The 27,762-nt window shown below is 37.4% G+C and overlaps 2 protein-coding genes across 5 annotated transcripts; both read right to left on the bottom strand.

Moving 5' to 3' along the window:
• Nucleotides 1-271: 271 nt before the first annotated feature.
• kctd3 (potassium channel tetramerization domain containing 3) lies at nucleotides 272-11,671 on the bottom strand. 2 transcript variants are annotated; one of them, XM_043263112.1, is made up of 18 exons: nucleotides 11,269-11,671; nucleotides 10,686-10,739; nucleotides 10,413-10,458; nucleotides 10,166-10,239; nucleotides 10,017-10,075; nucleotides 9,835-9,915; nucleotides 9,593-9,748; nucleotides 8,528-8,618; nucleotides 8,262-8,452; nucleotides 7,228-7,343; nucleotides 7,051-7,138; nucleotides 6,224-6,340; nucleotides 5,969-6,139; nucleotides 5,736-5,891; nucleotides 5,542-5,638; nucleotides 4,214-4,413; nucleotides 3,991-4,129; nucleotides 272-3,019 (listed from the first exon to the last, which is right to left on the bottom strand). In XM_043263112.1, exons 1-18 carry the CDS (start codon nucleotides 11,337-11,339, stop codon nucleotides 2,446-2,448), a joined length of 2,481 nt encoding a protein of 826 aa, XP_043119047.1. In that variant the 5' UTR covers nucleotides 11,340-11,671; the 3' UTR covers nucleotides 272-2,445. The 2 variants fall into 2 exon arrangements, with proteins under 2 accessions (XP_043119047.1, XP_043119048.1); XM_043263113.1 differs by lacking the exon at nucleotides 10,166-10,239 and having other exon boundaries at nucleotides 11,269-11,356.
• Nucleotides 11,672-12,163: 492 nt separating this feature from the next.
• On the bottom strand, nucleotides 12,164-26,720 carry ptpreb (protein tyrosine phosphatase receptor type Eb). 3 transcript variants are annotated; one of them, XM_043263114.1, is made up of 21 exons: nucleotides 26,575-26,720; nucleotides 22,016-22,214; nucleotides 21,007-21,078; nucleotides 20,642-20,738; nucleotides 17,987-18,060; nucleotides 17,679-17,812; nucleotides 17,477-17,567; nucleotides 17,272-17,348; nucleotides 16,753-16,789; nucleotides 16,534-16,631; nucleotides 16,271-16,390; nucleotides 15,928-16,091; nucleotides 15,104-15,239; nucleotides 14,868-15,017; nucleotides 14,653-14,746; nucleotides 14,470-14,546; nucleotides 14,098-14,232; nucleotides 13,872-13,997; nucleotides 13,612-13,763; nucleotides 13,348-13,483; nucleotides 12,164-13,184 (listed from the first exon to the last, which is right to left on the bottom strand). In XM_043263114.1, exons 3-21 carry the CDS (start codon nucleotides 21,074-21,076, stop codon nucleotides 13,110-13,112), a joined length of 2,043 nt encoding a protein of 680 aa, XP_043119049.1. In that variant the 5' UTR covers nucleotides 21,077-21,078; nucleotides 22,016-22,214; nucleotides 26,575-26,720; the 3' UTR covers nucleotides 12,164-13,109. The 3 variants fall into 3 exon arrangements, with proteins under 3 accessions (XP_043119049.1, XP_043119050.1, XP_043119051.1); XM_043263115.1 differs by having other exon boundaries at nucleotides 22,016-22,060; nucleotides 26,575-26,674; XM_043263116.1 differs by lacking the exons at nucleotides 20,642-20,738; nucleotides 21,007-21,078; nucleotides 22,016-22,214; nucleotides 26,575-26,720 and adding an exon at nucleotides 18,143-18,262.
• Nucleotides 26,721-27,762: the final 1,042 nt, after the last annotated feature.

Below are 27,762 nucleotides of genomic sequence, written 5' to 3'. Positions count from 1 at the left end.
AGATATTAGCAAAGATGAAACAGCACTATCCTAAAAAAAAAACCCACACATTTTTACATAACCTTTTTTTAGGAGTGTCAGTATTATTTATTGTTGCAATAATTTATTTGTAATTTTTTTTATAAAACAGAGATTAAACAGAGGTTTGTGGTTATGTTGTGTCGTACGCTCATATTTGGACAATCTTGTTGTGAAATGTAAAAGAAAGTTGTTTGTAATGTCGATGTTACCATGCTTATTAAAAAAAAAGATATATGGGAGTCTGAGAGGCTGCTTTGTTTGGTTACTTTATTGTGCCACCGGAAATGTACAGATGCTCAGTACCGATCTGTAGTGCATGTACCATTTTCTTTTTTTACATACTTCATGTAGCATAAACGTTCATCCTATAGCCACCATCTGTGCAGCAGGTAAGCCAGTCTTGTTAGATAAACCACAAATAAAGACTCTTGTCTGAAGATAAAATTAAAACACAAATCAGGTTATGGCTGCATTTCTGAAAGCAAGCATAAAGAATCATACTATTGTCAATTAAATATTCCCCAACGCCGAGACATCTCAGAGAGCAAATAAATGACATAAGTAGATGATAAAAGTACAATGTTCAGTGAAATATATTTTATTTTAGCTTGCTCACAACAGATATGTATAGTAAATGTATTATATGAAATTAGATTTATAAGCAACATAATTTTGAGAAATGAAACGGATTTTGATTTAACTGTATTATTTTATTTTTCTAGCTTGGTGCTGTTGTCAACTGTTTCTTTTCATGTTTTAGGCTGTAAAGCCTCCTGTCAGCACTATCACTGATTGCATAGCATTAATGAGATCTCTTTTCCTTTATATAAAGTACTTCGTTAAAGGCATTCATTTAGTTACAATTACAATAATAATCTCACTTAGCAACATATAACTACATTAATAGCCTTTACTGGATATGTATCACCGATTGCTAAATATATATACTGTACATTTTCTCTTGTAGGATATACCCTTTACACAAAGTGGAATGGCTGGAAAGAAAGTGTCCATGCTCATCAGTGGACGATGCAAAATTACCTTCATGTCAAATATAAATAACTCTTTACAATATATTCTTAACAGAAGTGAAAATGCAAATGATACAATTATGACATTATTCATGTTAATTTCGACATGAGACGTTTGCATTGTATCATTTTAAATACAGAGCTAATCTGTTAGTACAAATCTTTTTTTTTTTCATTTAAATCTGTCAGCTGTCTGTAAAACAAACCTTTTTTTTCTCATTTCTTTCGTTTTGATAAGCGTCTTATCCTACCAGTAAAAACCTAGCTTGACCTAAATCAGTTGAGATAATCCAACTAACTCGCATCAGAAAGAGAGAAAGAAAAGCTCAGTCTATTTTGATTTCTTGCAGCAGTATGCATCTAAATTAGCAAAAGGCACTGGATAAATCCCAAAAATGGAGAGAGCAAGTAAAAATCCCCTGCGGACGCATGCTGAGAGTTCAGAGAGTAGAAATCATCTGAAAGGCTCAATGAAGAAAGAAACAGATTATGTCAAAGAAGGCTTCTGATTCCTGCAGTCTTTTAACCTGAACTTCAAACCTGATAATTAGCTGAAGTCCCGTTCTTTCGTTATAAAGGGATGGATGTAAAGTGCATCACGGTGTGCTGAGGGTACCGTTAGTGGCCAGTGGCGTCAGCATGCTAATTCAGACCTTAGCAACATCTGAACCCCTATTTGGCTTTTCTTTCTTTCGTGGAACACAAAAGCCGTCGTGCCGAAACTGATCTTTTAAATACAATGAAAGCAAATGCAAAAAAGGACAAATTTAATTCTATTCCTCAGAACTTAATTAAATCGTATTAAGTATTAAATCGGCTTTCGTTGTATGGAAGAGAGCAGCAAAAACATTCTGAGAAACTTTTCCTTTGCTGATCCACAAAAGAAAATCCTGTGGGTTTCAAACGACACGAGGGTTAGTATATTCTTTATTTAAATTTTCTTCACGATTTCGTTTTAGGGTGGACTATCTAATGGGCAAAAACAATAAAAATGTTTAAAATTTTGCAGCGCAGGGGTACAAAGACTGAATAATAATTAATGTAGTCACTCTTTATGGATTTCCTCCAAGGAATGAAAAGTAAATGAATCAGATTTTTAAGCCTGTAAAAAAACAGCAAAGAGAGGATTAGGTCCATAATGCTGAAGAGTCGTCTCTCTGACAGAAGTGAAATTATTCTTTCATCTGGTTAACAGACAGGTGAAATTGACATGGCATGTTTTTGTGCACGTTCTCTTTAAATCGGTCCACAGTGAGTGAGTTTTTTTTTTTAGCTGCCGGCTGCCGTCCTGCCAAACCTTCACGTGTACGTTCTGAAACGGTTCGCTTTCGAAATCATCCGTTCATCTACTTTCTTTTTCCTTTCACTGACTACTGTGTATCTGTGTAAAGCGTCACTCACACGCTGCGTCCGGAGCCTTGCGATGGCGTGGGGAAGTGGACACTTTAGTTGGCGAGGGAGAGGCGGTGCTGGACGAGTCGCTGCCCCCTCCATCAGCTCCGGCCGGTGGTGGGGGGCTCAGCTGTGGAACCGGAGGGGCCTTTTTCCTGCTTAGAAAATTAGCTTCGAATGCCCCCCTCCTCCTGCCTCCATCCTGTCTAGAGTCTACAGCGCCTTCCTCCGTCGGATGGGCCCTTCGTCGCTGGTCTCCGGGGCTGTCCGGGGGTTTGCGTGCGGCTGCAGGGTGGCTTTCAGATGATCTGGACCCCCAGAGGTCAAAGGTGGAGTTCCTTTTGTCCAGGTCCTCGGCGTTCTCTCCCGCCGACTGACGCATCTCGTCCTCCGTGGAGCCGCACTGTCCGTGGTTCTCCAGCAGGGCCTTGGTCAGGTTCATGCCGTGGAAGTCTCTGTAGCTGTGGAAGCTCTCGGTGCGTCGAGCGCGGGCCAGCAGGGGGCTCTCTCGGTACGGCCGCAAGGCTCCATACGTGGCCGTCTCAGGGATGGGCTCCTGAGCCTGCAGCTGAAGACTGTAAAAAAGACCAAATACAATTTTGTGTTGCTAAATCATTACAAATCTAACCTTACAAGATCATTAAAGGAATGCTTTACTCAAAGTATTACAATTTTAATATGGTTCATTGGATGTTAATATGGTAATATTACTTTGAAATGTATATCTTTGCAAAATAAACATAAACGTAGCTCATGCATCATTTGCATTTCTTAGTCATTTAAAAGCTTTCTCTGTATAATAGGATGTAATACATTGATAGTTTATTTGTGATTGCCATAATCATTTGTAATTTTTTTTTTTAATATGTGCCTTCAAAGATGTGAAAAATTATCAAACTTTTTGCTCTCTTCTTATAAAGAAAACCTGAAATATAGCATCAGTCAGCATTATTTTCTGGTATCTGTGATGACACAAAGTGGTTTATTAGATATCATTAAAATTATTCAGAATAATTTGAATGCACATTTCAAAATCGAAATTTCTATCACTTTATTTTTGAAGAAAACCAGCTGTCTTTAGATAATTTTGGACATCATTTTCCTTTCGTCTTGCGTGTAATGCCTGACAAAGCAGCATTTGTGCACTGTTTTGTGTGCAGTTGTTCCCAGGGAACATTTTTACCACTCCAACAGCGCCTCCCACTGGCAGAGAATACATATGCTTTTAGTCTGCCTAGCCGTTTGCCAGACACAACGTAGGACAGCTACACAATCACTACACATTTTGTTTCTTCAGAAGGCGGGTCTCATCAGCCGCCTTTGCCTGGCTGGGAAGAGAGGTATTGTAATTTTTTGAAGCTTAAAGCATTTTTCACCAAGCATGAGAACAAAATCAAGACTTTGTAAAAGAGCATAATAGGACCCCTTTAAGTTGTTTCAGCTTGAATACCAGAATGACAGCAAAAATTGAAGATCTAAACAGTTCATCTAGCGTCCAAATCACTGCACTACAATATTTTAGACAAAGGCTTCTGGACTGCCGTACCTGGAGCAGGACTCTCGCAGCCGGCTGTGCTGCAGCACGGAGGGGGCGGGGCTGATGTTGGGCGTGGCACAGCGAGATGTGCTCAAATCACATTGGTCAAGCAGCTTCAGCAGCTCCTCCTCAGTTGGACCTCCCACCTCTGCAGACAGGTAACAACATCATTTCACAACTGTATCAAACAGACAAGTTATTTCCCTCATTTTGTCCTCAGTAATAATCCGACCTGGTTCCCGCTTGGCTTTGTCTTCACTCTTGTTGACCGTGTCCATGGCGGTGGTGAGGTCCCACATCTGAATGCTCCCGTTTGCATGTCCAGTAAAGAGGTAACGGCGGGGTCTGGAGCCCATGCGGCTCGAGCCTTCACACTCTCGCACTGTGAAGCATGTGATGGTGGTGCCATCTACAGCCTGCACCTCACATATCCTGAAATACAGAGATGAATGTAGAAATAAATGTTCAAATATCTAAGCTAACACTTTCTACAAAGCTCATATTTATAATACATTAAAAGGGTATTCTTAAGGCATTATAATGAATGCATAACGCATTATACGAACCTTAAAAAGTGAATAATCATAAAACAATTAGAATACATCGTAATATTTATGTATTTGTAATTATAACTTTTAAGAGTATGATTATTTATAACACACAATGAACACCATATTAAATCTACTTCACGTATAATGGACTATATCATATATTGACATTGTTATTTAAGTACCTTATAACATCTTGTGAGTGGTTAGGTGCTGAGTGTTATTTGAGTGTTTCCTGTGAAGCTAATATTGAGCTGGCTAATATTTCAATGTTTTTTATATAAACCTTAGAGTATTAGTAGAATCTGGTAGGGTATATAGAATGTTCACATACTTGCAAAGTACACTATACTTAGTAAGTGTTAGTATAAATTTAGCTGACACACTACTAATACTTTAATAAGGCTAGATGACATGTAGCTGAAGAGAAACTTATCAATAGCCGTCTAAAGGGTACCATCAAAATAATAAATAAACTGATTTTACAAAAATAAAATGTGTCATATTACACATTCAAGTGATCTGATATCTGATCTAATGGTTGTTTGAGAAAAAAAAAAGTTATTACATATAAGTGGTATTTGTCCGCTTTAAGTAACATGAGTAAAATGGCAAGATAAGAGATTTATAATGCATATGAGAAATATAATACATTGTAACTTAAGTTGATGAATCATGTTCATTGTGTGTTATAAATGATTATACTCTTAAAAGCTATAACCACAAATAAGTAAATATTATAACACATTAAACTTATGAATATTCATGAGATGGTACAACATGTTATTTATGATGCATTATGCATTCATTATAATATCTTAAGGATACCCTTATAATGCATTATAAATACATTATAAAGAGTCGGGTGTTATCAAATTTTGTATTATCTCTTTAAGTTGGTATTTTTAATAGTACTCTTAATATCCATGAACAGCTACATGAAATATTTATTCAGCATATTATGCAATGTGCAATTTTCTTGTGCAAGAATTAAATGTGTCCCAAAATGTACCTTTTTCCGGTAGAGGAGAGACGAACAAAGAGTTTGTTGGTAATAGGAATGACTTTCTGAATGAACACCTGTTGGTCATCTCTCTCTCCAAACGGACCTGAATGGAGACAGTTAAAGAAGTGATATTTTGCTTACAACAGCTTCTTAGTTCTAATTGTACCGATATATTGGAAATATACAAGCAAGTCTCTCACCAATGTCATTGCCGGAGGAATAGCTGCTGTGGCTCTCCGTCTCCTCCAGAGAGATAATCTTAAAGGAGGCCAGCGGAGTAGATCCTGGCTGAGTGGAGATCATGCCTCTGAAGCGTGTCACCGTCCATGTGCGTACGTGATTATTGTCAGCACACACTTCAACAGAAACAGCTCAAAATTACAGACCACCACCACCATTTTGAGCTATACTGTCCTATATCTGAGCAGTTTACCTGAAACTAAATGCTTTTCTGAGAGCATAATCTTAGTGACTGGGCTGCGGTGGACAGTGAAGGTCTGGAAGAGCTGTGGACCAGATCCAACGGTCTCTGGATGCTGCACGATGACACGCACGGCCCCTGAGCTGGTCCCGTAGGCGATCTCAATCCAGTTCCCACTCACACCTGCAAACACAGCGAGATCAGCGACTGACCAGACTAACCACTCCATTCATCTTGGAAAGACTAGTTAATCATCATTGGAAGTACTGGTTTTAGGAGTCAGGTAGACACTGAGGGCTGTGATGGCATCGTTCGATGGGTCGTGGTACAGCTCTGTCACCAACAAGTCATTGTCCTTCATTCTCAGCGGAAACTTCTGCATGTCTGAGAGTGGAGAGAATATGGTCAAGTCCTTCCTTTATCATCTTCTCTTTTAACATGTTACGTATGCATACTAGAAGTATTTCATATGGTATGGCAATTATACAATTCTTTTTCCTTTTTTATTTTTGCATTTAATTTTAATAGGACAGATCGTAGCTAACAGGAAGCAAAGCAGTAGACATTTCAAATGTAAAACGGTTTTAATGCATTTAAAAAACACACTACACACTACAGTTCAAAATAGTTCATATTTTTGAATGGAACAAAAAAAAAAACAGTAATATTGTTGTGCTGCTTAATATTTTTATGTAAAACGATACACTGGTCAAAAACAGCTTTCATTTGAAATATAACTATTTGTAACACATTTTAATGCATTCATTTATTTAACAAACAATATACTGATCCACAACTTTTAAATGGTAGTGTATTCATTAATTAAATTTATAACTAATAAACATACATTCCTTACATTAAAATCTCACAAAACATTAGGCTTTAAACTTCAAACACAGCCCTGCATTAGGATGATGAATTACATATGACTTTTTCACCTGTTTACTATGTTAAATGAATTACATTGATGCCTTTATGCAATTGTAATTCAATTTTGGACACTGATTCTGGTACTGCCGGTTGCACATCTCATTAACCACTCGCGTCAGAGAAAAATGAATTCAATGCAATCCAGGAGAAGATAAGCAGCTTACCAATATAGTAAATTGAGCCGTTGTTACAGCCCAGCAAGAGGAAAGAGCCGGCAGTGTCACAGCTTGTGATGGGCACCACATCCTGCACCTGTACAAGTGATTGCATTGCAAATGAAATCATCAAATATGAACCTTGATGATATGCTTGAATCTAGTATAAAATTGAAATAGCTTTACCTGCCAGTGCTGGGTGACAGCGTTCCACACTCCTACCTTCCCCGTGTGACTGGTGGCGACCAGCTGACTCCCAATGAAGAACAGAGAGTCGACTGGTACTCCAAGACTGAACACACCTTCACAAAGAGAAACATTATCTTTAAAGGGGTCGTATAATGCAATTTCGAGTTTTTCTTTCTTTATGGAGCGTTACAAGCTGTTAGTGCATAGATAAGATCCCTAAAGTGGCAAAGATGAACGTTTCAAAACCAAAGCGTTATTTTTTTTTATAAAAATTATTACTTGTCCACACCCCCTTAAAATATCTCTTATAAATACGCCCCAACTTTTAAATGCCACAGAATGGTCTTATTTTCAAAACATCGCCCAACGTTCTGGAAACGCTGTGTGTCGCTGTGTGAAAGTGAAACTACTTTCTGCTTCAAAAAGAGGAAATCAATGACTTATCAATCAACTAGAAATCGGTTACGCAGTTATCGAAGTTACAACTCTGCAATAACAGTCTGGCGCTTCTGACTCACAACTTTTTAAGTAAGTTAGATTTCCTTATTAAAAGAACCTGCTCTTTATTTTTCTAGCACAAGTTTTGAGCAGTGTAGTGTAGTGCTTGTTGTTTGTGGTTTCTTCGATCCCAAATGCAGAAATGGTGTTATGTTTATGAGGTACGATGCAACTTGACACGTAAAAAGGCACTACTAAGTTTTTCTAAATTATAATCTGTAATTATGTCCTTACTGGACGCAACAAATGCCTAATTTGTAATGGCTTTCGTTGTTTTTGTGTCACAGCAACAAGACACAGCATCACGTTATGGTAGGGGCATAAGATTTCCTTGAGATGCTTGTGGTATTAGGCCAATCACAACGTACTGGACAGGTGGCCAATCAGAGCACACCTCGGTTTTTAGAATGATGAGCTTTGTACAAATCGACTCCTTTCAGAAGGCAGAGCTTAGAGGAGAAACAATAATGTACAGTAAGTAGAAAATGATGTTTTCTGAACCTTAAACTGCATAAACACATTGCATTTTTTACCTATTTCATTTCCGCTCCCTCCATCCTGGATACTCCACAATATAATGCTGCTCTCTGACGATGCTGCCACCATTTTGTCTTTATCTCCATGTGGGCCGCCTACAACTTTTGCATTGAGTGCCACACGCTCAATGGCCCAGTCCAGGTAAGGGCTGGAAAACACTTGCTGCCAGCCAGATGATTCCTTTATCCTAAAAACAATCCCAGTCTGTTGAGCATAACACTTGTAATTTTACATTTTAAAGTCATATGGTCTGTAGCTTTACCTGTAGCATATGACAAAATGAGCATAAGCTGCTACGATCCAGTTATGATGGCCGGCGACAATCAGCACCTTCCTAGGGTCCACCGGTGATCCTATTGTAATATTTTAAAAACAATGCCTCAGTATGTTAATGCAGAAGTAAGCTGAAATGTTGATGCTAGCCATTGCCTTCTGTGATACGGAAAAAAACAGTGAAAGTGTTTACGTGCTTGTGTGTTCAAAAGAAGAAAGAAGAGGTTCAAAAGAGGTTTTTCAATGACAGAATTTTCATTTTCTGTGTATTTAAACAAAAAAAACATGATTAATCAATAAAGTAATAGCATACAAACATTCAGCTCAGTGGACCCTTTAATATTTGTAGTACAATTTTAATGATTATATTATTAAAAACAAGTAACAATATTTTAAGTTTCATATTTTTTCCTTTTATTTTGTTTTAGTTTTTTCATCTACAGGGTATTGCTTGTAATTATTAGCTCTTATGCACATTCTTCAGTTTTTTTTCCTGTTCTGTCAATTTTTATACAATTATTATCCAAATTCTGTGATGCTCTCTCAGTACATTTTGCCCTGTGTTATAGAAACGCACCAAAATGCAATAAAATGGTTAAAAGGAAGGCCTGTCCATTAACTTGTTTTCTCCATTTCTCTTTCATCATTCTTCTCACATGACTTCGCTGGGCACAGAGGATATAAAAGGCCTTTTAAGATGACCTCACCCTGCCTACTGCACCAGTGCTTGTAAGGGGAATACTTTGTCTTCATGGCACCCCCACCCCTCTCCCCTTCGCATGCCCAGACCAGAATGGAGCACATGCTGTTCAGTTCTAATGTTCTCTGTACACGCTACTGCTGCATCTAATACAGCATTCAAAATCCACAGCACATTTATAAAAGCATTACATAACACAGTTAACACAAACCAAGAATATATAGTCAGTGGCAATTGTTTATTTTTTTGTTGTTTGTTTAGTCTTTTATATATATAAATTAAAAAAAAAAAAAAATATCCACAAAAATTCCACTGCAACCAAAAATAAATTATTAATGCACAGCTTTTACTCACCCAGTCTTTGATGTCCATCTGCCCCAGAGGGTCCAGGGAGAGAAGACTGAGGGCAAGAACGTGGGTAACCCCCCTCTGCCCCACCAGGACCTGAGCGCTCCTCTGAACCTGCAACCGCTGCTCCTTGCCCTCCGGCACTGCTCCGCGCTGGGAGAGCTGACGGACAAAAATACCATGCCTCATCCTGATGTGTTATATTTGGCACAAAGAATGAAACTTCCACAGATCTACTCTCAGCCTACCTGGTGGAGGGAGGTAGCCATGAAACAACACACTTCCACACGACGATCGCTCCAGTTCTTCACAAAGCAGTAATCGTCGGACTAATCATATCAGTGACAAATAGAAATACAAGGTAAGAATTATATATGCGTAAATTAGGTGCTGCACCTAATTCAGTCACATTTCTTTTTCTATTGCATACCTAAGGGAGTAATACCATAGAACTCGGCTTCATGTCGCAGGATACTTATGTTAACCCCCCTATCAGAGAAAGCATGAATATTACACACAAGGATCTATATACCTTTGGGATATGTAGTGAATAACAATTAGGCATATTTTACGTCTCACCTCAAGTCTAATTCTTTAGTTCGAAGAAAGTTTAAAATGGGTGCAAATGCTGTTGGGTCTCTGTCAATAAATATCTTATAAAAAAAAAAAAAAAAAAAGCTGAATAAATTTCTTATTTGTTTGCTACTAGAAAACTTTTTTTTTTTTATTTTGAAATTGTTTAAAATTGTTATTTTAACATAGAACCCACAATACACGATTATTCAGTATTCATTAAGGTTTTTTTGGTATGTTTTCATTTACTCACAGCTCCAGTTTCATCCCGTAGTGTTGATATTCTTCCACTAAGTAAACTAGGCGCAAACACATGAACAGAGAAGAAGGGATAAAGATTTATGAAATATGCATACAAAAATATGCAAAAAGAATGATTCTGGAACATCTACGAAGCGTCACATTTTTCCTTAAACCTTTCAGACTGAAGTATGTAGCATGCAGAACTCAAAACCTCCTCCCAGTGCAAAGAATAAGAACAGAACAACAGCATGCTATGGTGCTGCTTCCCACAATCTTATCTTACCTTGAGAAGAAAGAGTCAGGAATCCAAGTCAGAGTCTGCCTTGATGTGCTAAATCTGAAAATATGTAGATAAGATTCATGATACAATCACTTCTCATCTCTCTCATTTCACTCAGTGAGCTAGAAAGGTCCAAAATCCAGTTTACAGTTATTGTTGGAGTAAGACGAGTTCATGTATTTACAAAATTCGTATTATAGTAACTTAGGTAACCATGCTATTGTTGTGAAAATTGTTACTTCTGGGATATTTCTCTTGTTTATTCATTTAGGGATTTAATGACGATGGTAGTTTAGGGGTTTGGGGATGTTGTGATGACATCTTGTAGTCAAACATGTGGAAGCTGGGGGTGAAATAAGGAAGTGAATACACTCAGTCCCATTAACGCGATAATAGCTACGGTTACGTTCAGGACGTGTAGTCTTAGCTCGAAATGAGGAGCTTCATATTAAGGCATGGTTAGCGGTCACACATGTGTACCGTTACACGTTAACGCGGGTTGCGTCACAAGTTCACGCGGCGCTTGATCTCGAACAGAACTCTTTCGACTTCGAATTCTCGTAAAGAAGCCATGACGTCAGCATACCTCGTTCCTCCGACATTCAGCTGGATGATGTCACCCATTCCAGATGTTGAACTATTCCCAATTCCGGCCATTCCCTAATTCCGCACAGTTCCGCGCGCGACGTGAGTATCCAGGTCGTGCATCGATCAAGCTGGAGTCCTCGAGATTCTCTTTAACCTTCCTCGCGAGCCCATAAATTATGCGTCACGGGGAGGACGTGCGAGATGGAGCTGGTCGCATACGGCGTTCTCCATTTTTAGAGCTCTAATAAACCGCTCAAAACGCGGCCTTCAACTATCACGGCCTGTTTCTGTAGCCCGTGGGATCTAGGATCGCTACGTTCAGTGTTTTGGACGCCATAGAGCGATGCTAGAACGTTGTGGACTCATCAGAGCGTCAGCCAATAGAATACCGTCATTCCTGACACAGGACGCAGACCCCGCCCAGTGTTTTGGGAGCGTGTCTTGAGGAGAAAGCAGGATTTCTCACACGCACATGTCTTAAAGGTGTACTCGGTGAATTATTTAGTTATTTATTTTTTCAAATTAAAAAGCTATAATATAATTATAAAAATACATTTACACTAAAATAAATTAGTATGGGATGAAGGCGCTGCAGGGAGCGGGTTGCCACGTAGTTCCACGATCTTTCCATTACCAGCTGTCAAGGAATTGATCAATAATGACCATAGCAATAGCTTGGTGATTTAAGCGTGTGAATACATACTTTAAAAAATGCTGTAAGTAATTGGAATTATGCATAATAATGTATTATGTCTAGGCTAGTATACCTACTATTTATTACCAATATCAACAGCAAAAACTGTGTATTGCAACCTGCAAAACTAGTATGCAACTACTAAAAGCTGCTTTTATTGTCTTTCTAAAGTAAAAAATAGACAGAAAGCAGACACAAGTATTGACTGAAACATTTATTGCAGAAAATGGTGTTATTCAGGATTAAGGCATACGTCTTTCCTCATTTTCTTCAGAATTTCTCACCCTCGTAGGAACACTCCAGTGAGAGCACAAATGATCTGACCTTGTTCAAACACGCAGACAGAAACACAGGGCATTGTGTTTGTAGGGAATAATGAAAGGAAACTGTTCCTTTGTTTCACAGGTTTCACTAAACCCTGAATGCAATTTATCAATTCCTCAACCAAATGTCATTATGGATTTTACTACTTCCTTATAATGTTGTACGCTTAATCCATGTCTGTATCTATACCACAGTTTTAGCCTCTTGGGTATTTGATTGGCTTATGGAGTCATAAGAATAAACGGCATCATCATCACAGAAACTAAAGTTTCATTAAGTGGTTGGACATCTCAGTCAGGTTATGAAGGTGATGTGAAGGTGAAGAGCATGTATATGGTCCAAGTGACTTATCAGGGTCGATGCAATTAGATTCTGCCCAAGAATCGCAATAAAATTCAAATTTGGAAGTATCTTCATTCATTTTAGTACACTAGTTCACACAAATAACCATGCAAAATTTTTTTCTGGGAAGCAAGCTGGAGCATAAATATTAGGAACAAATACTGGAATGCTTTACACTTTCGTGAACACAATTCATAAACAAAAATAATTTTGTAGTAAACAAAACTTGTTAATGTACAAATTAAATATTATGGTCATATTAAAAGTAAAACTTCTGTCGTACTGAATACTTACACAAATGTAACAAAAACTTAACGCGAAGACGTGACGTGGTTAATCCACTGGAGTCTGGCCATATCCAAAATATTACCTTACTGCATATAACAAGAATAGGAAATGTCAAGTGCATGGAGTGTCACTAAGCCACAGTAATATTCTTCAGTTTAAATATAATCTAAATGTGTGTCGGTAAGCTGCACTCATTTGAAATTGGCATAGTCAGAGTAGATGTCAACAAAATCTTGCACAACTCTGTAGCAGAAGTCATATTGTTCCTGAAAAGACAAATGGAATCACATTATATCATAATTCACAAAGTCAAAAGCCAGAACATCAACTCATTCTTTTTTTATCATTGTTCATATTTTTTTCATTTTGTAATTTAACAGTGAAGGCATCAGATCTACGTGAACTATGCACAGTGTTTTGCATTCTTACCACAGTTTGGACCATATGAGGTCTCTGAGTGCGTAAACTCTTCACTGTCTGGAATACGTCCAGTAACCCCTCGGCTTTGACCCGCTCTAAGATGTTGCTGAGGGCAATGAAGGTTCCAGTCCGGCCAGCACCGGCACTGATGTTACCAAAAATAAAAATTAAAAAAATTCCAAAGCACACTATTATGATAGGCTGTATAGACTTTATTCATGAAACAAAAAACAATGTTGAACAATGTGTGTGTGAAATATAGTGTATGGGTACCTGCAATGCACCACTATAGGGTTGTTTCCAGATTGCTGCTGTTGTTTCTGCACTGCAGCAATAATGTCAATCATTCCCTTTCCGTCTGATGGGATTCCGATCTCTGGCCAACCGTGGAAGTGGAACTGCCTGACTAGACGGGTCTGCTTTTCCTGCAGACAGCTCAATTTAGTCACAGTTTGTGCAAAATAAAGGAAGCTCCTAAGTGAAGCGGGTGTTTGGAGCATAAATCAGTCAAATTCACTGCGCATTTAACTCACTGATGCATATGACAGCAGCATGTCTCGAATGCTGAAAGTCTCACAAAGCGTGTCTCTCTTCAGCTCCAGTGCATAATCTCCAAAAGAAACGCTGCCCTCTGCTGGCCAGTAACGCACGCACTTCTCCTGCCAGAGTGGAAGCGAAAGGGTGAATGCTTGGGACATTGCATTGTGGAATCGGATTTATGTTGATTAATATGTAAATATTAAAAAGATTAAACCGTACCTGTTCTCTCTCTTTCAGCTCAGTCAGCATGACAATAGAGTGGCACTTCCACTCCCATACCATGCGCCAGAAGTCCTGCACAGTGTGAGCCAAAGGTGCCTGAGTTGCTATAAAGTAATCCTTCTGCCTATAACCCTGCAAAGGTAAAACACAGAGTTATGAGTGTTAAAATATTATATTATATATATTATTAAAATACGTATACAAAGTATGTTCTTTTTCGTTTTTATCCAAGGCCATTATTTATATGTCAAGTGGCATGTGGTCTTATAATAATATTTATTATAATAATACACTTTTTATAAATTTGTAAATATAAACTATATTATTTATAGTAATAATGAGCTTTTTTTTTATTAAACATATACTCACATCTATGAATGATGCATTAATGTAGTCTGTGAATTCCTGCCCTCTTTTCATTGATAATATTACCCTGTTGAAGTCATCTGGTAATAAGACAAGTATATTGATTACAGAAAGAAAGAAAGAAAGAAAGAAAGGACACTGAGATAATAAATCTGTATTTATAAATATATATATTCCTCTTCTCACATGGGATGATCTGCAGTACTCTGTTCTTTCTCATGTTGGCGGGCAGATTTCCGGTTCTCATATTCTCCTTCATTATGCGGACATTAGTCAGTCTCTAAAGAGATTACAAACGAAACAATGTGTTTAAAAGAACTATTTATTTTTGCCTATGTGTCATCAGATCATTTCATACTCTTGCTTAGCAAAACCTGTAATACATGTAATGTGGTTCTTACTCTGAATTCTTCCTCCAGACCCACTCGATCCATTTGTGTGTGCGTGTTGTGGAGTTTGTGGAGGTGGCCTTCTAAAGAAGCAATGTCTAACTCTGTGTCACCATACAGGTAATGCTCTAAAAGTGCCTGGTAAATGAAAGAATACTGCATCTGTGGGTGAGAGAGAGGAATATCAGCAGCCGGTCACTGCTGAAATGAGTCAAACACAGAAAGAGGGACCGCCGAAAGTCTTTTACGTCTGTTTGAATGAGCTGACAGCGCTGCTTTCTTATCCTGGACACGAAGCCGAACACGTCCACCCTCGGTTCAGCGTGCATCATATCCATCATCGCGTCAATCACAATGAACGTCCCGGTCCTGCCAACCCCAGCACTACACAAAGACAAAATGAGTCGTGAGATGTGAAGTAGGGCATGAAATGAGGGATAATGAGATAATGTAGTTAAAAACTGCCGGGTCTTTCCATTTGAAGTACTATTTTGGGCTAGATAATTATCTCAGTTCGTTTGAACATGAGATCGATTTTATATTAACATTCATAATGCTGTGAACATTGCTGATTTTACCAGCGTACCAGAAAAAGTTGGAGTTGGCCATTTCACTGCAATACGGGACTTTTCGCACTTTAACGAGTGGGAAAGTCTGTGGTTCTGGCTGAAGTGTTAACAGTCCCACATGAGGGGGGCGTTTAACAGCTGAGCCTCAAGACATCTGCGTTGGTGGTTGTTTCTGCATACTTTGCAATTCAGACTGTTTGCTATAGCTGAAATGTTCAAATGTTTTGCCCAATATATAGCACTTAATTCACTAAGTGCATCCCTATAGATTTAATAAACTGTAGTATGCAACACATTTCTATCATACACCACACATTCATGTTCTTCACACAAAACATGTTTTTGCTTTGAAACAAGTTCGACACAGACAATTGAATGGGGAAAACAAAAGCAAAAGACTCATAATAGTCAAACACATCCATCTAGCATACTTACATAGAAAAACAACAAGCAGCAAGTAGCACTGTGTGCAAATATATTCAAAGAATAGCCTGCTGTCTTACCTACAGTGCACTATGATTGGTCCAGCATGAGCAGGGTTGACAGTCTTGACTTTCTTGAGGAACTTAAGCATGCCGATAGGGGAGAGGGGTACGCCAAAATCAGGCCAGCTGGTGAAGTGCAGCTGAGTGACCAACCTTGGAGGCCTGCAGCCATCAGCAGCATGCTGCAAAATCACACCAGCTTGCTTAAGTAAAAAAAAACAACCTATTGCTTGAGTGTGAAATATTCTTGGTTACTAAATTGCAGGCCTATCGGGAGGACTGGTGTATTAGTATGTCGGTATATTATACTAAACAATAGATTACTGGTGATGTACTGTTTGTAAAGGAAATGACCGCTCACGTGCTGCACACAGAACTTCCTGATCGTGTAGTCCACCAACACTGTGACATCTTCCATTGCCACTCTCACACAGCCATAGATCCAGCAGCCCTGCTCAGGCCAATACTGATAGCACTTTTCCTGGATTTTACACACAGACATCACGCATATTTAACTAAAAACTGGATTTACTTTATTAGTAGTGTTTTGAATTTCTTTTTCTATATTGTCCCATTTTTTATGACTTTCTGCAACAATTCATATGTTCATATGTCTTCTCTTACCTCTTTTCTCTCTCTTGTGTTGGTCAACATGACTATAGTGGAAGATTTCTGCTCCCAAACCATCCTCCAGAAATCTCCCACTGTCTCTGGTTTCGGGCCTAAAAAATAAGAAAAATGAATTGATGAATGAAGATGAATTAAAGTTTAGAATGTTTGCTTCTGATTGATTAAATTAACTTTTTCTAATTTTTATTACAAATGGGAAGTGGGAAAATATACCTTGAGCTGCAATAAATTTGTTTTTTTCTCTGTAGCCCTACAGGAAAAATCAATGAATCAATCCTGACACTCAGAAAAGTACATTCATGTGCAATGTCAAACGAGAAGGCATTATAGGCATTATGTAATATGTTATTTATAAGATATGAATGTCTTGTAATACAAATACTGATCACAGAAATCAAAGGGATAGGAAAATTATTCTTTTATTAATTATACAATCACATCATCACTCTCATGTCATTCAAAATCATGACCTTAATTTATCTTCGGAACATAAATTAAGATTATTTTTGATGAAATCAAAGAGCTTTCTGACCCTGCATAGACAGCAATGTAACTTCAGACGACAAACAAAGCTTTTACTGGTTTGGAACGACATGAGGGTGTAGTGATTAATGGCAAAATGATCATTTTAAGGTCTAGTATCCCTTAAAATGACAATATTTCCATTGTTGTATGAACTATCCCTTTAATTCCTACTTGGAATTAAGCATGGAGTATGGAGAAAGTACTCACATCTATATAAGAGGCATTTATGTAATCAGAGCCCATATATCCATCTATGTGTGAAAGCAGCACTCTTGAATGATCGTCTGAGAAGGAAATGAAGAGATGTGTTTTATTAAACTCTAGGGTCCAACTTCCTCCATTCAAGTCCTAACTATCACAATTACAAAGATATACTACACCTGGAAAGTTTGCAAGTGTGATGAAAACTTACAGGGCAGAATATTAGGATATCTGTTCTTTTCTCTGTTCTCTTCTCTGCTCGCCTCTTCAAAGGTACCACAGCCAAAACCGCAAGGCAAAGACTTTAAAAGACAACCAGCAGAAGAAAGGAACATTATGTGAGTATAAGAAAACTAAATGGAGTTCGCGTGAATGCGGAGAATCATAAAGTTTGTGCGCATCTGCGCTCTTACATTAAATTCCTCTCTGAAGAGTTTGCCATCATCCGCCATGCGTAGGCGAAACTCTTCCTCCAGCGAGTCCAGAGGGATGGGGAAATAACGCTTTGATGGAGAGGGTGATCTGGGGAGGAGCACCACCGTTTGTTCTGACAGAGAGAGAAGAAAAACATACAGGCTGAAAAAGAGACATTCTCTTCCTGTTACCTTTTTTTTTTTCTCTCGCATAGATGCCGAGTTCTAAAAGCTTTGTTCTAAAAATATAGATTTGATACAAATAGACAAAGTGTCAGCAAAAAAAATATGACAAATCAAAAACTTACCTTGATCTTCCAAAAAGCCATTTGGCAACTTTTTGTCAACCGAGGCGACAAGATCCTTCCTTTGCTCTCTAAACCTGAGAGATTTTGAAATAAGACATTTACAGGGAGATGAAACAAAACACAAAGTAAAAAAATGACAAAGTTTTCTATACACACCAGAATCTAAAGTTCTTTCTCATGGGAGATTGTTTGGTTCTCTGATTCCTCAGAGCAACGGAGAGAGAATGACTCGCTGACACACCATCACAACTGCTTTCACATTTCACTACACACGCAGCTGCTGCCGGAGCTGCCCGGCGGGGTCATAAACAGACACACACACGCACACACATACTCTTAAAGGTGAAGTGTGCTGTTTGATTACGTTAAAATAATTTATTCTGTCTCTGCTGAAAGAAAAAACAACTAACTAAGCCTTTTGAAAAAGTGTAAACAATGTTTCTCTATGGATCTTTCAAAGCATTGCTTTGTTTGTTTAATCACAGCCAATGGTGTGAGTTTGGAGAAAGGCTATCTGTTGGACCAATGGCAGACAGAGGGGAGTGTCGTTACACATTCGTAACAGCTAGTTGATCAGACTTAACATAAAAGCTGAGATTATACAACTGGCAATAACATTGCAACATGGAGTTATATCTGAAGGTCCAGAAATGATAGACTTCATCTTTAATAAATAATGTAATGTCATATAAAGGAATAATGTAATAATACATTATGTCCATTGCAAATATTTTTGTAACGTTGTATACAAATAATGTTAGAAAAATGAGAGCGCTTTATAGGACTAGTGCTTTTCAAAAGTATGGGGCTGGTAATATTTTTTTTATATGTTTTATATATATCTTCATGCTTACAGCGGCTGCATTTATTTAAGTAGTAAAAGAAAGCGGTAATATTGTAAAATATCATTTGAGTTTAAAATATTATTATATGTGCCTTGGTTACATGATAATCCTTTTGTAAAAAAATACTATTGTAATCTGGTACGTAGCCTATAAATATCTTGGAGACCTTCCAGTGGTTTCTTGCTTTTCTCCTATCTGGGGGGAAATGTTTATTTCAGCCCAGCTAAAAAGGATATGGGGTTTAAATTGTGGATGAATAAGGGCATGATCAGATTGAAAGATTTGTATAAAGATAATATACTAAAGCCATTTGATAAGCTTGTAGCTAAATTTACCCTACCTCAGTAACACTTTTTAAAATATTTGCCCCAATGTCGATCGCTACATTATAAGATTGCTACAAGATTGCTACATTAAAGGGCGGATTACCCAGTTAACATACTAAGAGAAAATCATAAGCTCTGAAAATAAGAGAAAAGCATGGATTTAAGATATAAATATGGATATTCTATTAGATGACAGCAATACAATTTCTTTAAAAGCACAAACACAAACTTTAAACTCCCGCTTGAGACTCTTACAGTATTATTGGGTAATGAGAATTCATGTAACCCCAGTAAGATTAAATACATTTAAGGTACATTTTCCCATTGTGTATGGGAGTGTGCGGAGGTACAGAAGTTTGGGGTTGTGGTAACGCAATCTGTTTCACAATGTACTTCTACCCCAATGTCCTGTATTGTGTGTACTGAGTATGGATAAAGACAACTGCTCCTAGAGAAAGACAGTTGGTGGATTTGTGTCTATTATAAGCAAGAAGGTCTATTGCCCTGTGTTGGAAAAATACCAATTTCCCTTCCATTGGACTATGGCTGAAAAACTTTTGTTTGGCTCTTGAAAAACTTACATACGTAATAAAAAAGAACCCTCTGAATTTTTGAATATCTAGGAGGCTTTTTGGACTTTGTTAAAAAAATGGAGATATCGAATATGCTTTAGATGTGTGAAGTAATGATATGTAAGAATTGTGTGGAATTGAATTTTTTATTATTATATTTTTAATAAACTGTCTGGGGTAGGTTGTGGGGAAAGATGTTATTTTTTAAAAACATTTTTAAAAACTCAAAAATATGCTGTACAAAAAATATTATATTTATTATAGATAAATATTATTTCAAAATGTATTTCTTGTTATGGCAAAGCTACGTTTTGATCTATTACTCAGTGTCAAATAATCTTTTGAAAAGCAATATAATATGCTGATTGAGTGCTTAAGAAACATTTCATTGTGATCTATATTACAGGATAGGTTTGAAACTATGCAGTAACTTCATTTGCTCTTCACATACATGTGTGGAAGAACACTAGAGGAGAACGAGTGTTAGTTCTGCAGGTAACAGTGAGGGGGGACAATTTTTATAGTTACTTTATAGGAGCTCTAAAAAAGCAAATTATTTGTTTTAAACAAAATGATAATCATAATCATGAGTTGACGTTATGATAATAATGGAAGCTTTGGATAAAGAAATTTGTAGCCTGGACAAAAGAGCGATTTCCATGTAGCAAGAATAGAAAGTTAGATGTCTACCAATACATATAAGTACAGGCCTAGCTGGTCTGAGAGTAACAGAAGTACAGCAGTTGGCAACGCTGTAGGCCAAACTTATAAAAGCCTAAAGCTGAGTAAAGTGCGGGTCAAAAGAAGAGCTGTTCACTCGTATATAAGGCCCAGACTCATATGTATCTCTGCATATAATGCATAATGTGTTTTATAGTGTAGAATGTTCTTGGGGCATGTGTGTTTTCTTACCTCAGAATGTAGGCAATGAGGAGAAGAAAGATGACAAGCAGGAGAGAGGTGACGAGGCCTGAGGCTAAGACATGTGAGCCCTGAGGCGCTGGAGACTCTGAACAAGACAATGAAAAGACAATGGAAGTGAGTGAAGTAATATTCTCCACAGGCTTGTCAGCAGGCCCAGATGGTATCTGCTGCCATTATTCAAGAAAGAAAATGCATGGAACAATTTGGCAGATTAAAGCATTTTTCTATTTTAAAATGTGAAACGTTCCATTTCCAGACATTTAGATTCTATGAAAATTCAGGTTCTGGGTACAGATCGCCAACGTGTTTCTAAATCATTTTAAGTGAAAAACAGATAGCTGAATATGACATACCTGCGGTCAGGTTTCCATGAGAGGAACTGTTTGAAATGAGAGCTGCTGAAACTAGAAACAGGACCATCATGGCTGCATACAAGAAGAGAAACTGTTTGAGTGTCCCGTTAATAGATTAAATAACTGAAAACTAACTTTATTTGAAAATCTGCATTTTCCATATCATTAAAAAGTAAAAATTACAGTTGAACCACTAATGTCACACAGACTTTTTGCCTAAGTCCTTGCTATGTTTCTGGGTCTGGGAACATTTGTGTTTAGAAGAAGAATCAAAGTTTCAAACAACATGAATGTATGAGTAAATAAAGGCAGAATTCTCCTTTTTAAGTGAACTGTAAGTAATCTATAATTTACAGAACAAATGACTTTTTCTGACTAAATTCCACAGAACTAAGATACACTCAAATGTGTAAAGGCTTCAAAGAGATTTAATTAACCTATATTAAAACCATCAATCTTTTTCTCATGCCTTTCAATAAGAATCTTCCCTCTACATGAACAAATCTAAAATTAATTTCAGTTAATGGTCCAGAGAGTTATGGCCTCTGGAGATACGGTACCATCTACCACTCAACCAGCAGCAATTGAGAAAAGTAGGACAAGATCAAGATATACTCCAGATATCTTCACACTTTTAAATCTAAACAGGTACTGTGTGTAAATTCAGCCCAACAATGATTATTGCTATGTGGCATATAATAAACAAGATTAAAGACAACGGATACAAAAGACCACGTGATTTGAAAATCTGTAAAAATTTAAAACAAAATAACAATGTCAAAAAAATAAGAATGTCTCAAATTAAAAATATGCATAAACAGTAACTTTTTTCATTGCCACCAAAGAGAGATTTTACATATTAATCCTTTGAAAAGGATCCTTTCACTTCACTTAAAAAAAAGTTGTAACAGAAAATCCACCTGATACCAAACGTCTATGAACTCTGTCTATAGAGATTAGAAAAGAAAACATGTAGGATTAATGCAGCCGTACATACGAGCATACTCACAAATGTGAAATATGTATCACTCCAAGGCCACTTCTCAGTCCATAGCTTTCAAGAGAAGAGACATTAATTATTATGATACTTTTCCAGAAGGTCTCCGGGAGTCATGATATCTGTAAAGGCACTTCTGTCCTTCAATAATATATGAGTTCAGGTTTTTTCATTGTCCTTTCTAGGTGGGCTATCCTTAGACAGCCGCTGCCTGCAAAGAACAAGGAATAAGGATAGATTAGGAGAGGGAATTGTCTTTTTTTTAACTCACAAAATGTGTAGGACAGGCAGTGGCAGACGGGGCTGGGGAAAGAGAGAGAAGCACAAAGGTACACTTTAAATCTCTCCTTCAGAAATGTGCCAGATGATTTGTCACCCATAAGTTTAAGAAGATCTTCTCCTGTTGGAAAACTGTCAGTCTGTAGTCAAGCATGGCTAACCTTGTCCATAGACCCTGTAGTCTATTTTATGATTATCTGATATGCCTAAACTGTTTTTAACCAGCGATGCTGCAATTCAGCAGTCTCTACAGCAGCAAATATAAACATTTCATATAATACCACAGTAACCTAATATATATATATATATATATATATATATATATATATATATATATATATATATATATATATATATATATATATATATATATATATATATATATATATATATATATATATATATATATATATATATATATATATATACATATACATATATATACATTTGTACTGTATTTGTATTTTTACACTTATTTATTTTAGAAACCTGAGATTAAGAAATAAAGCATTTTGAAATAAAAGCTCTGACCATTACAAGCAAGGAGAACAATCCCACCCATAAAAATTTTAGCAACAACGCTGGTCATAATGTTCTGTGTAAAACTGGGTCAGTCACTTTTGGTCATCTCATGGCCCTGACCGGATCACATGAAGGCAAATCAAATCAAGAACATTGTCAGTCAAAACCAAGTGACGATTACAGCACTGAAAGCCTTGTTTTTACATTGTGAATAACGACAGTAACTAGCCATATGCTTACATTAAAGTTAATTTAATATATCTGGCTACAGTCAGTCTTATCCATTAAGTTGACTTTTGCTCATTTCTGGATGGACATAAATTCTAATTTAGCTAAATATGTGGATGTCGTCAAACCTTTATTTGAGAAATGCAACCAATCCTTTTTTTTTTTTATGGTCTTCCCATAAGCCGACTGTGGATTGCACTGCACAGTCAACACAGAGGCTTCCATAAGTGGCAGTCTGGAAGCTCTTGTTAATATATGAGTCAATGGCCTTCATGACAAATTCTCGTGAAAAAATCATGCAGACAACACCAAATGAAACAGTCCCCCAAAAGACGAAACAACATACTGACACACTACAAGGAACAAGCAGCATCTCAAGCAGTAAAACCTGATCTGACTGTCAATACATGCTGTGACCTTGAGAAATGCATGTTGCTGCGCTCTGCAGATCCTTCGTATGGAAATTTAATGCATATTGCTGGTGCTTAATAGTTTGAATAAAGAACAACGTGAGAGAGCAACACTGATGATTTAAGACAGGAGAAAGTGCCTGTAAAATTTATATAATCCAGTCTCTGCATTTCTTTGTTAGCATTATGTATTTATTTAATCTCAGACAAACATTCCCACTCATTCGCAGAGTTAAACAAAACACACTTTCTGTCTCTAAGAGATGCAATAAGCTCCTCATCATCCACTAACTAGAACCTTTGAATACAAAACAGGAAGAGACTTTAGCTTTTAAATCCAATAGACTTCCTGTGTTAATGGGGGGCTTTAGATCTATAGCCAGGATGTTGCCTCCCTTTAACTGATTGTTGCTTATCATCCATTAAGACTTTTTGCTTTTCAAGACAACACAAAACAACATCTCTATTCGAAGTGTTGCAATTTTCCAAAAGTATAACCTCCGAGTGTGTAATTTTGGTGTCACTAGCACATTCTGGGAATCAAAGTGTTCGTTTTCATTCATGCAATTAATGTATTATAATTCTGAGCAAAAAAATGAGTGTTGATCCAAGTAACTATGTAGTCTTTTCAAACACAGGAAACAGATTGGATGGAGGTGTTAGCTGCGCACACAGAGAGATGCTGACCGGCACACAGAAGGCTTACTCTGCACTATAATTGACCTCTGTGCAAGAACATGACTACCAGCATTTATTTTCGGGATGCATTTAATGCAGAACAAATGCAAAATCCTGATGCACAGTAGAAAGCCTCTTCCATAAGCTACGAGAGCTTCTGCTTCTGTTAATTTCGCATGCGCATTACCAGTCCGCGACTTATAGTCTATAAATTATCTATCTAAAATTCACTTAACCTTCACAAATGTGGTTTACCACATCAGTAATGGATAACTCCTAAACCGATATAGACCGAAAATCCATAACATTGGCTGAATCTCTAGATGCAAAATGATTTGTAACAACTTCACATTACTCGCATACAATCGAATGTCCTATAATAAGATTAAATCGATGAGAGACCTGAAACATGATCACTTTAGTGGAAAAGGTCAAAGGCATTTGTTTCTTGTGAAATCTCTGCTACCTGAGTTCACATTATGGAACAAGTACAGATAATGAATCAGATTCCAGTAAGTCTTTTAAATCTGCCATTTCATTTATACTGACCTCTTGGCCTTGTCAGCTACGAGGGTCTTAAAACCGAAGTGTTTACCAACATCTTAAGCTTTCAGATTAGAGTGCTGTGCACAAGTAATTATGAAATTAATCTCCATTTAAGCGCATGTCGCTTTAATCCTGCCGGCTGTGCTCTCTCTCTCTCTCTCTCTCTCTCTCTCTCTCTTTCTCTCCACCAGAAACAAGGTCACATCACACCATTGTTATGCATATTACGTAAACTTCAGGAAAATGCATCTGTGAGATATGCTAATATTATTAAAATCCATTTTACTAGACATTTATTCATTGAAATAATAGGATTTAAACACACAGTATGCTTTCTATGGAATGCTTTTGAGACTTAAAACAGCTTTGCTTTAATCTCTGAGAGATAAAAAAAAAAAAGGCTAAAAGCTGGAAAATATTCAAATGCGCGAGAGGGATGGAAAGATTTGTGACTTAAGATGTTCGCAAAAATGGTTATCAATGAATAATCCGGACTTTGGAAAACTATTATTGCAGTGGATGTGCGGTTTAATATAGCCTGTAGCTCCCGGTGGTTCTCAGCTGGTGGGTAGTGACCCGAAAGTGGCTTGCTGGTCTATTTTGATAGGGTCTTGAGTGCAAAATGAATGAGTAATGCTGTTTTAATCAAAGCCTATTGCCATTTTTGAAATGTGTTTTTGTTTTTTGTTGGGTTTGTGATGTCCGTAGTGGTATTCTTACATTTTAATGTTCGATTATGAAGATATTTTTGTTTACTTTAGTATGTTTAGTGCATTGGGTTACGACAAGATAATATTGAATCTGGGTCCTGGAGCAAAATTACAGATAAAGATAAAAAGTCTAGTTGAAGTATCAGTGGAATCCGATTGATTCTGTTCTAGTAAATATTATTTTGGACTTGAATACAATCTGTTAATTTACAAGTTTCCGCATCTAAACATCTAAAGGATTTGTGGCAAGAATGGAGATGCGTATACCAATGGCATCATTCTCTGCCTCACCCTCAGGGCAAAATCTATCGGCCTCTTTTTCCAAACGTCACATCCACACCAATAGACTCAAGAGAACCGCCTTATGCAACTTTTTATGTTCCATTAATACATGCATAAAGGAATAACTGAAGTGACGAAAGGGTCAGTCAACTTTTCATCCCTATGTCATTAGTGTAAACACAGGATGTTGATCCAATAATGCAATACCACTATTCTCCCTCCGTGTTTAACCCTTAAAAGTGCAGGAGCATAAAATAATTACAATTTCGAATTATACATAGAATTAGATTGTTATTTTACAGCATAACGGGACTCAAATGTTTTATGTCGTTCTCCAACATGTTGTTTTTATTTTCAGTTTTATAATATGTAAATAACGTAAAGATGTCAACGTTTTAATTTGCCGTGTCATGTGGCCCGAAGATTTGTAGAAATCTCCTTTCAGCGTTTTAATGTCATTTTTAACGTATCCCCTACTATACAGAAAGCGTTTAAGGGTTAACGTGCGCACGAGCTACAACATGTTTGAGCACCATAGGCGTGTGCAAGGTTTCGGGCAGCATAGGTGCGGTACGAGAAAAGCTGAAAAACACTGCTGCACGCGAAATGCTGTCTAGACGGGCAGCTCAATGTATGTTTAAACACGACCCACTGACTCGTGTTCCTCGTAAACGAATCGTGCAATTATTGAAGCTACAGCGAAAGCGTGCAGAGTAAACACTGCTACATGAACGCAAGATGTTTAAACGCTGATTTGAGTATACACCCGAACGGGCGACGCTAAGGGAATGAATTATTTCGAACTCATCATCACGAACGTGACTGAGACCGTTTGTAAAAAAAAACAGATTTCCTTTTTACCAGGGAAAAATTACGCGAATTACTCTATTTTGCACAGTAATAATTGCAGTATTACCAGTGTCGTGTCCCGGTCCATGTAAAGTGCAGGTAAAATCCAGTGCTGGGTGCTGATGGTTGCTGAGGATGCTGTGCAGATCGAGCCTGTGGTCCCTCCTCTAGTCTACGAGCGCCGGTGCCGTGTGATGATGATGATGCTGCTGCGCCGTCGGTGCGTCACTCTCATTTACGGTGGAAAAAATTCCCCCAGTCTCTCATCGGTCATCTACGTGTACATGTACTCTAGATATAGAGCACTGGAAACAATGGGATTAATTAAGGTGTTGGCCAGACAGCGGAATATCTGGTTTAAAAACGTTGATAGTGATTGGGGGAAAAGGCACATTTTAGACTTGTCATTATATATATATATATGTGTGTGTGTGTGTGTGTGTGTTATAATGACAAGTCATATGTCATTATATAATTTTAAGTTATGTACAATTTAAAAAATATCTCTTTGATGAATGACAATAGGCTGACAATAAATAAATTATCTGCAGCTGGACATACCTCTAGTGTCCAGCTGCAGAACTGCAGTGGCATAAATGACAGTTTCATGTCAGCAAACTCAGACCTGAAGTTAGGGTGGAGATTATAATATTTTAGAAAATGAAGTTAGTTCTCATGAACCGCAGCATCGTAGACTAACAGTGCCAGGCCAGAAGTCTCTGACTGTTTAACCAATCCAGATATCATCCAACTATTTTGTTTTTCTGGCTGACCAAACTCAATTTAGCCAAAGAGAGGGGTTGAATTCTGAGGAAGAGAGGAATACAAATTTTTATATTGTTAAATGTACGTAAATGCATGTTGTCAATAACATTTTCTTACATTTTATTATAGGCATGGAGTAACAACATTATGCTCTAGTTAGTAGATGACCATGCTGCGACTAAATAGGCCTACTGAGTCAACAAAATATTGATTGTGTCTTCTTGTTATGTTTTTGACCAGCAGGCTCAGTTAACAGATGCAGTGTTCTGTCCATTATCATAATGCTGATCTATAGTCCGGCAAACTGATTTTTGGTGAAGATCTAGTCAAAGGCTAACATTTGCTATTTCATTTCTGTGCATAATTCCACTCTCATTTTGTAGAAATTAGAATTGTATGCTAGTTTCCAAAGCATTTCAAAGGAGAATATTTTGTTAAATAAAGCATGAATATTTCAAATAGGACAATATAAAAAGATTAATGTAGCCTA

The sequence above is a fragment of the Puntigrus tetrazona genome, chromosome 17, assembly GCF_018831695.1.
Source record: "Puntigrus tetrazona isolate hp1 chromosome 17, ASM1883169v1, whole genome shotgun sequence".
In the NCBI taxonomy this organism is placed as follows: domain Eukaryota; kingdom Metazoa; phylum Chordata; class Actinopteri; order Cypriniformes; family Cyprinidae; genus Puntigrus; species Puntigrus tetrazona.
The sequence above is the reverse complement of the archived record's forward strand: the minus strand, read 5'-3'. Positions and strand labels throughout refer to the sequence as shown.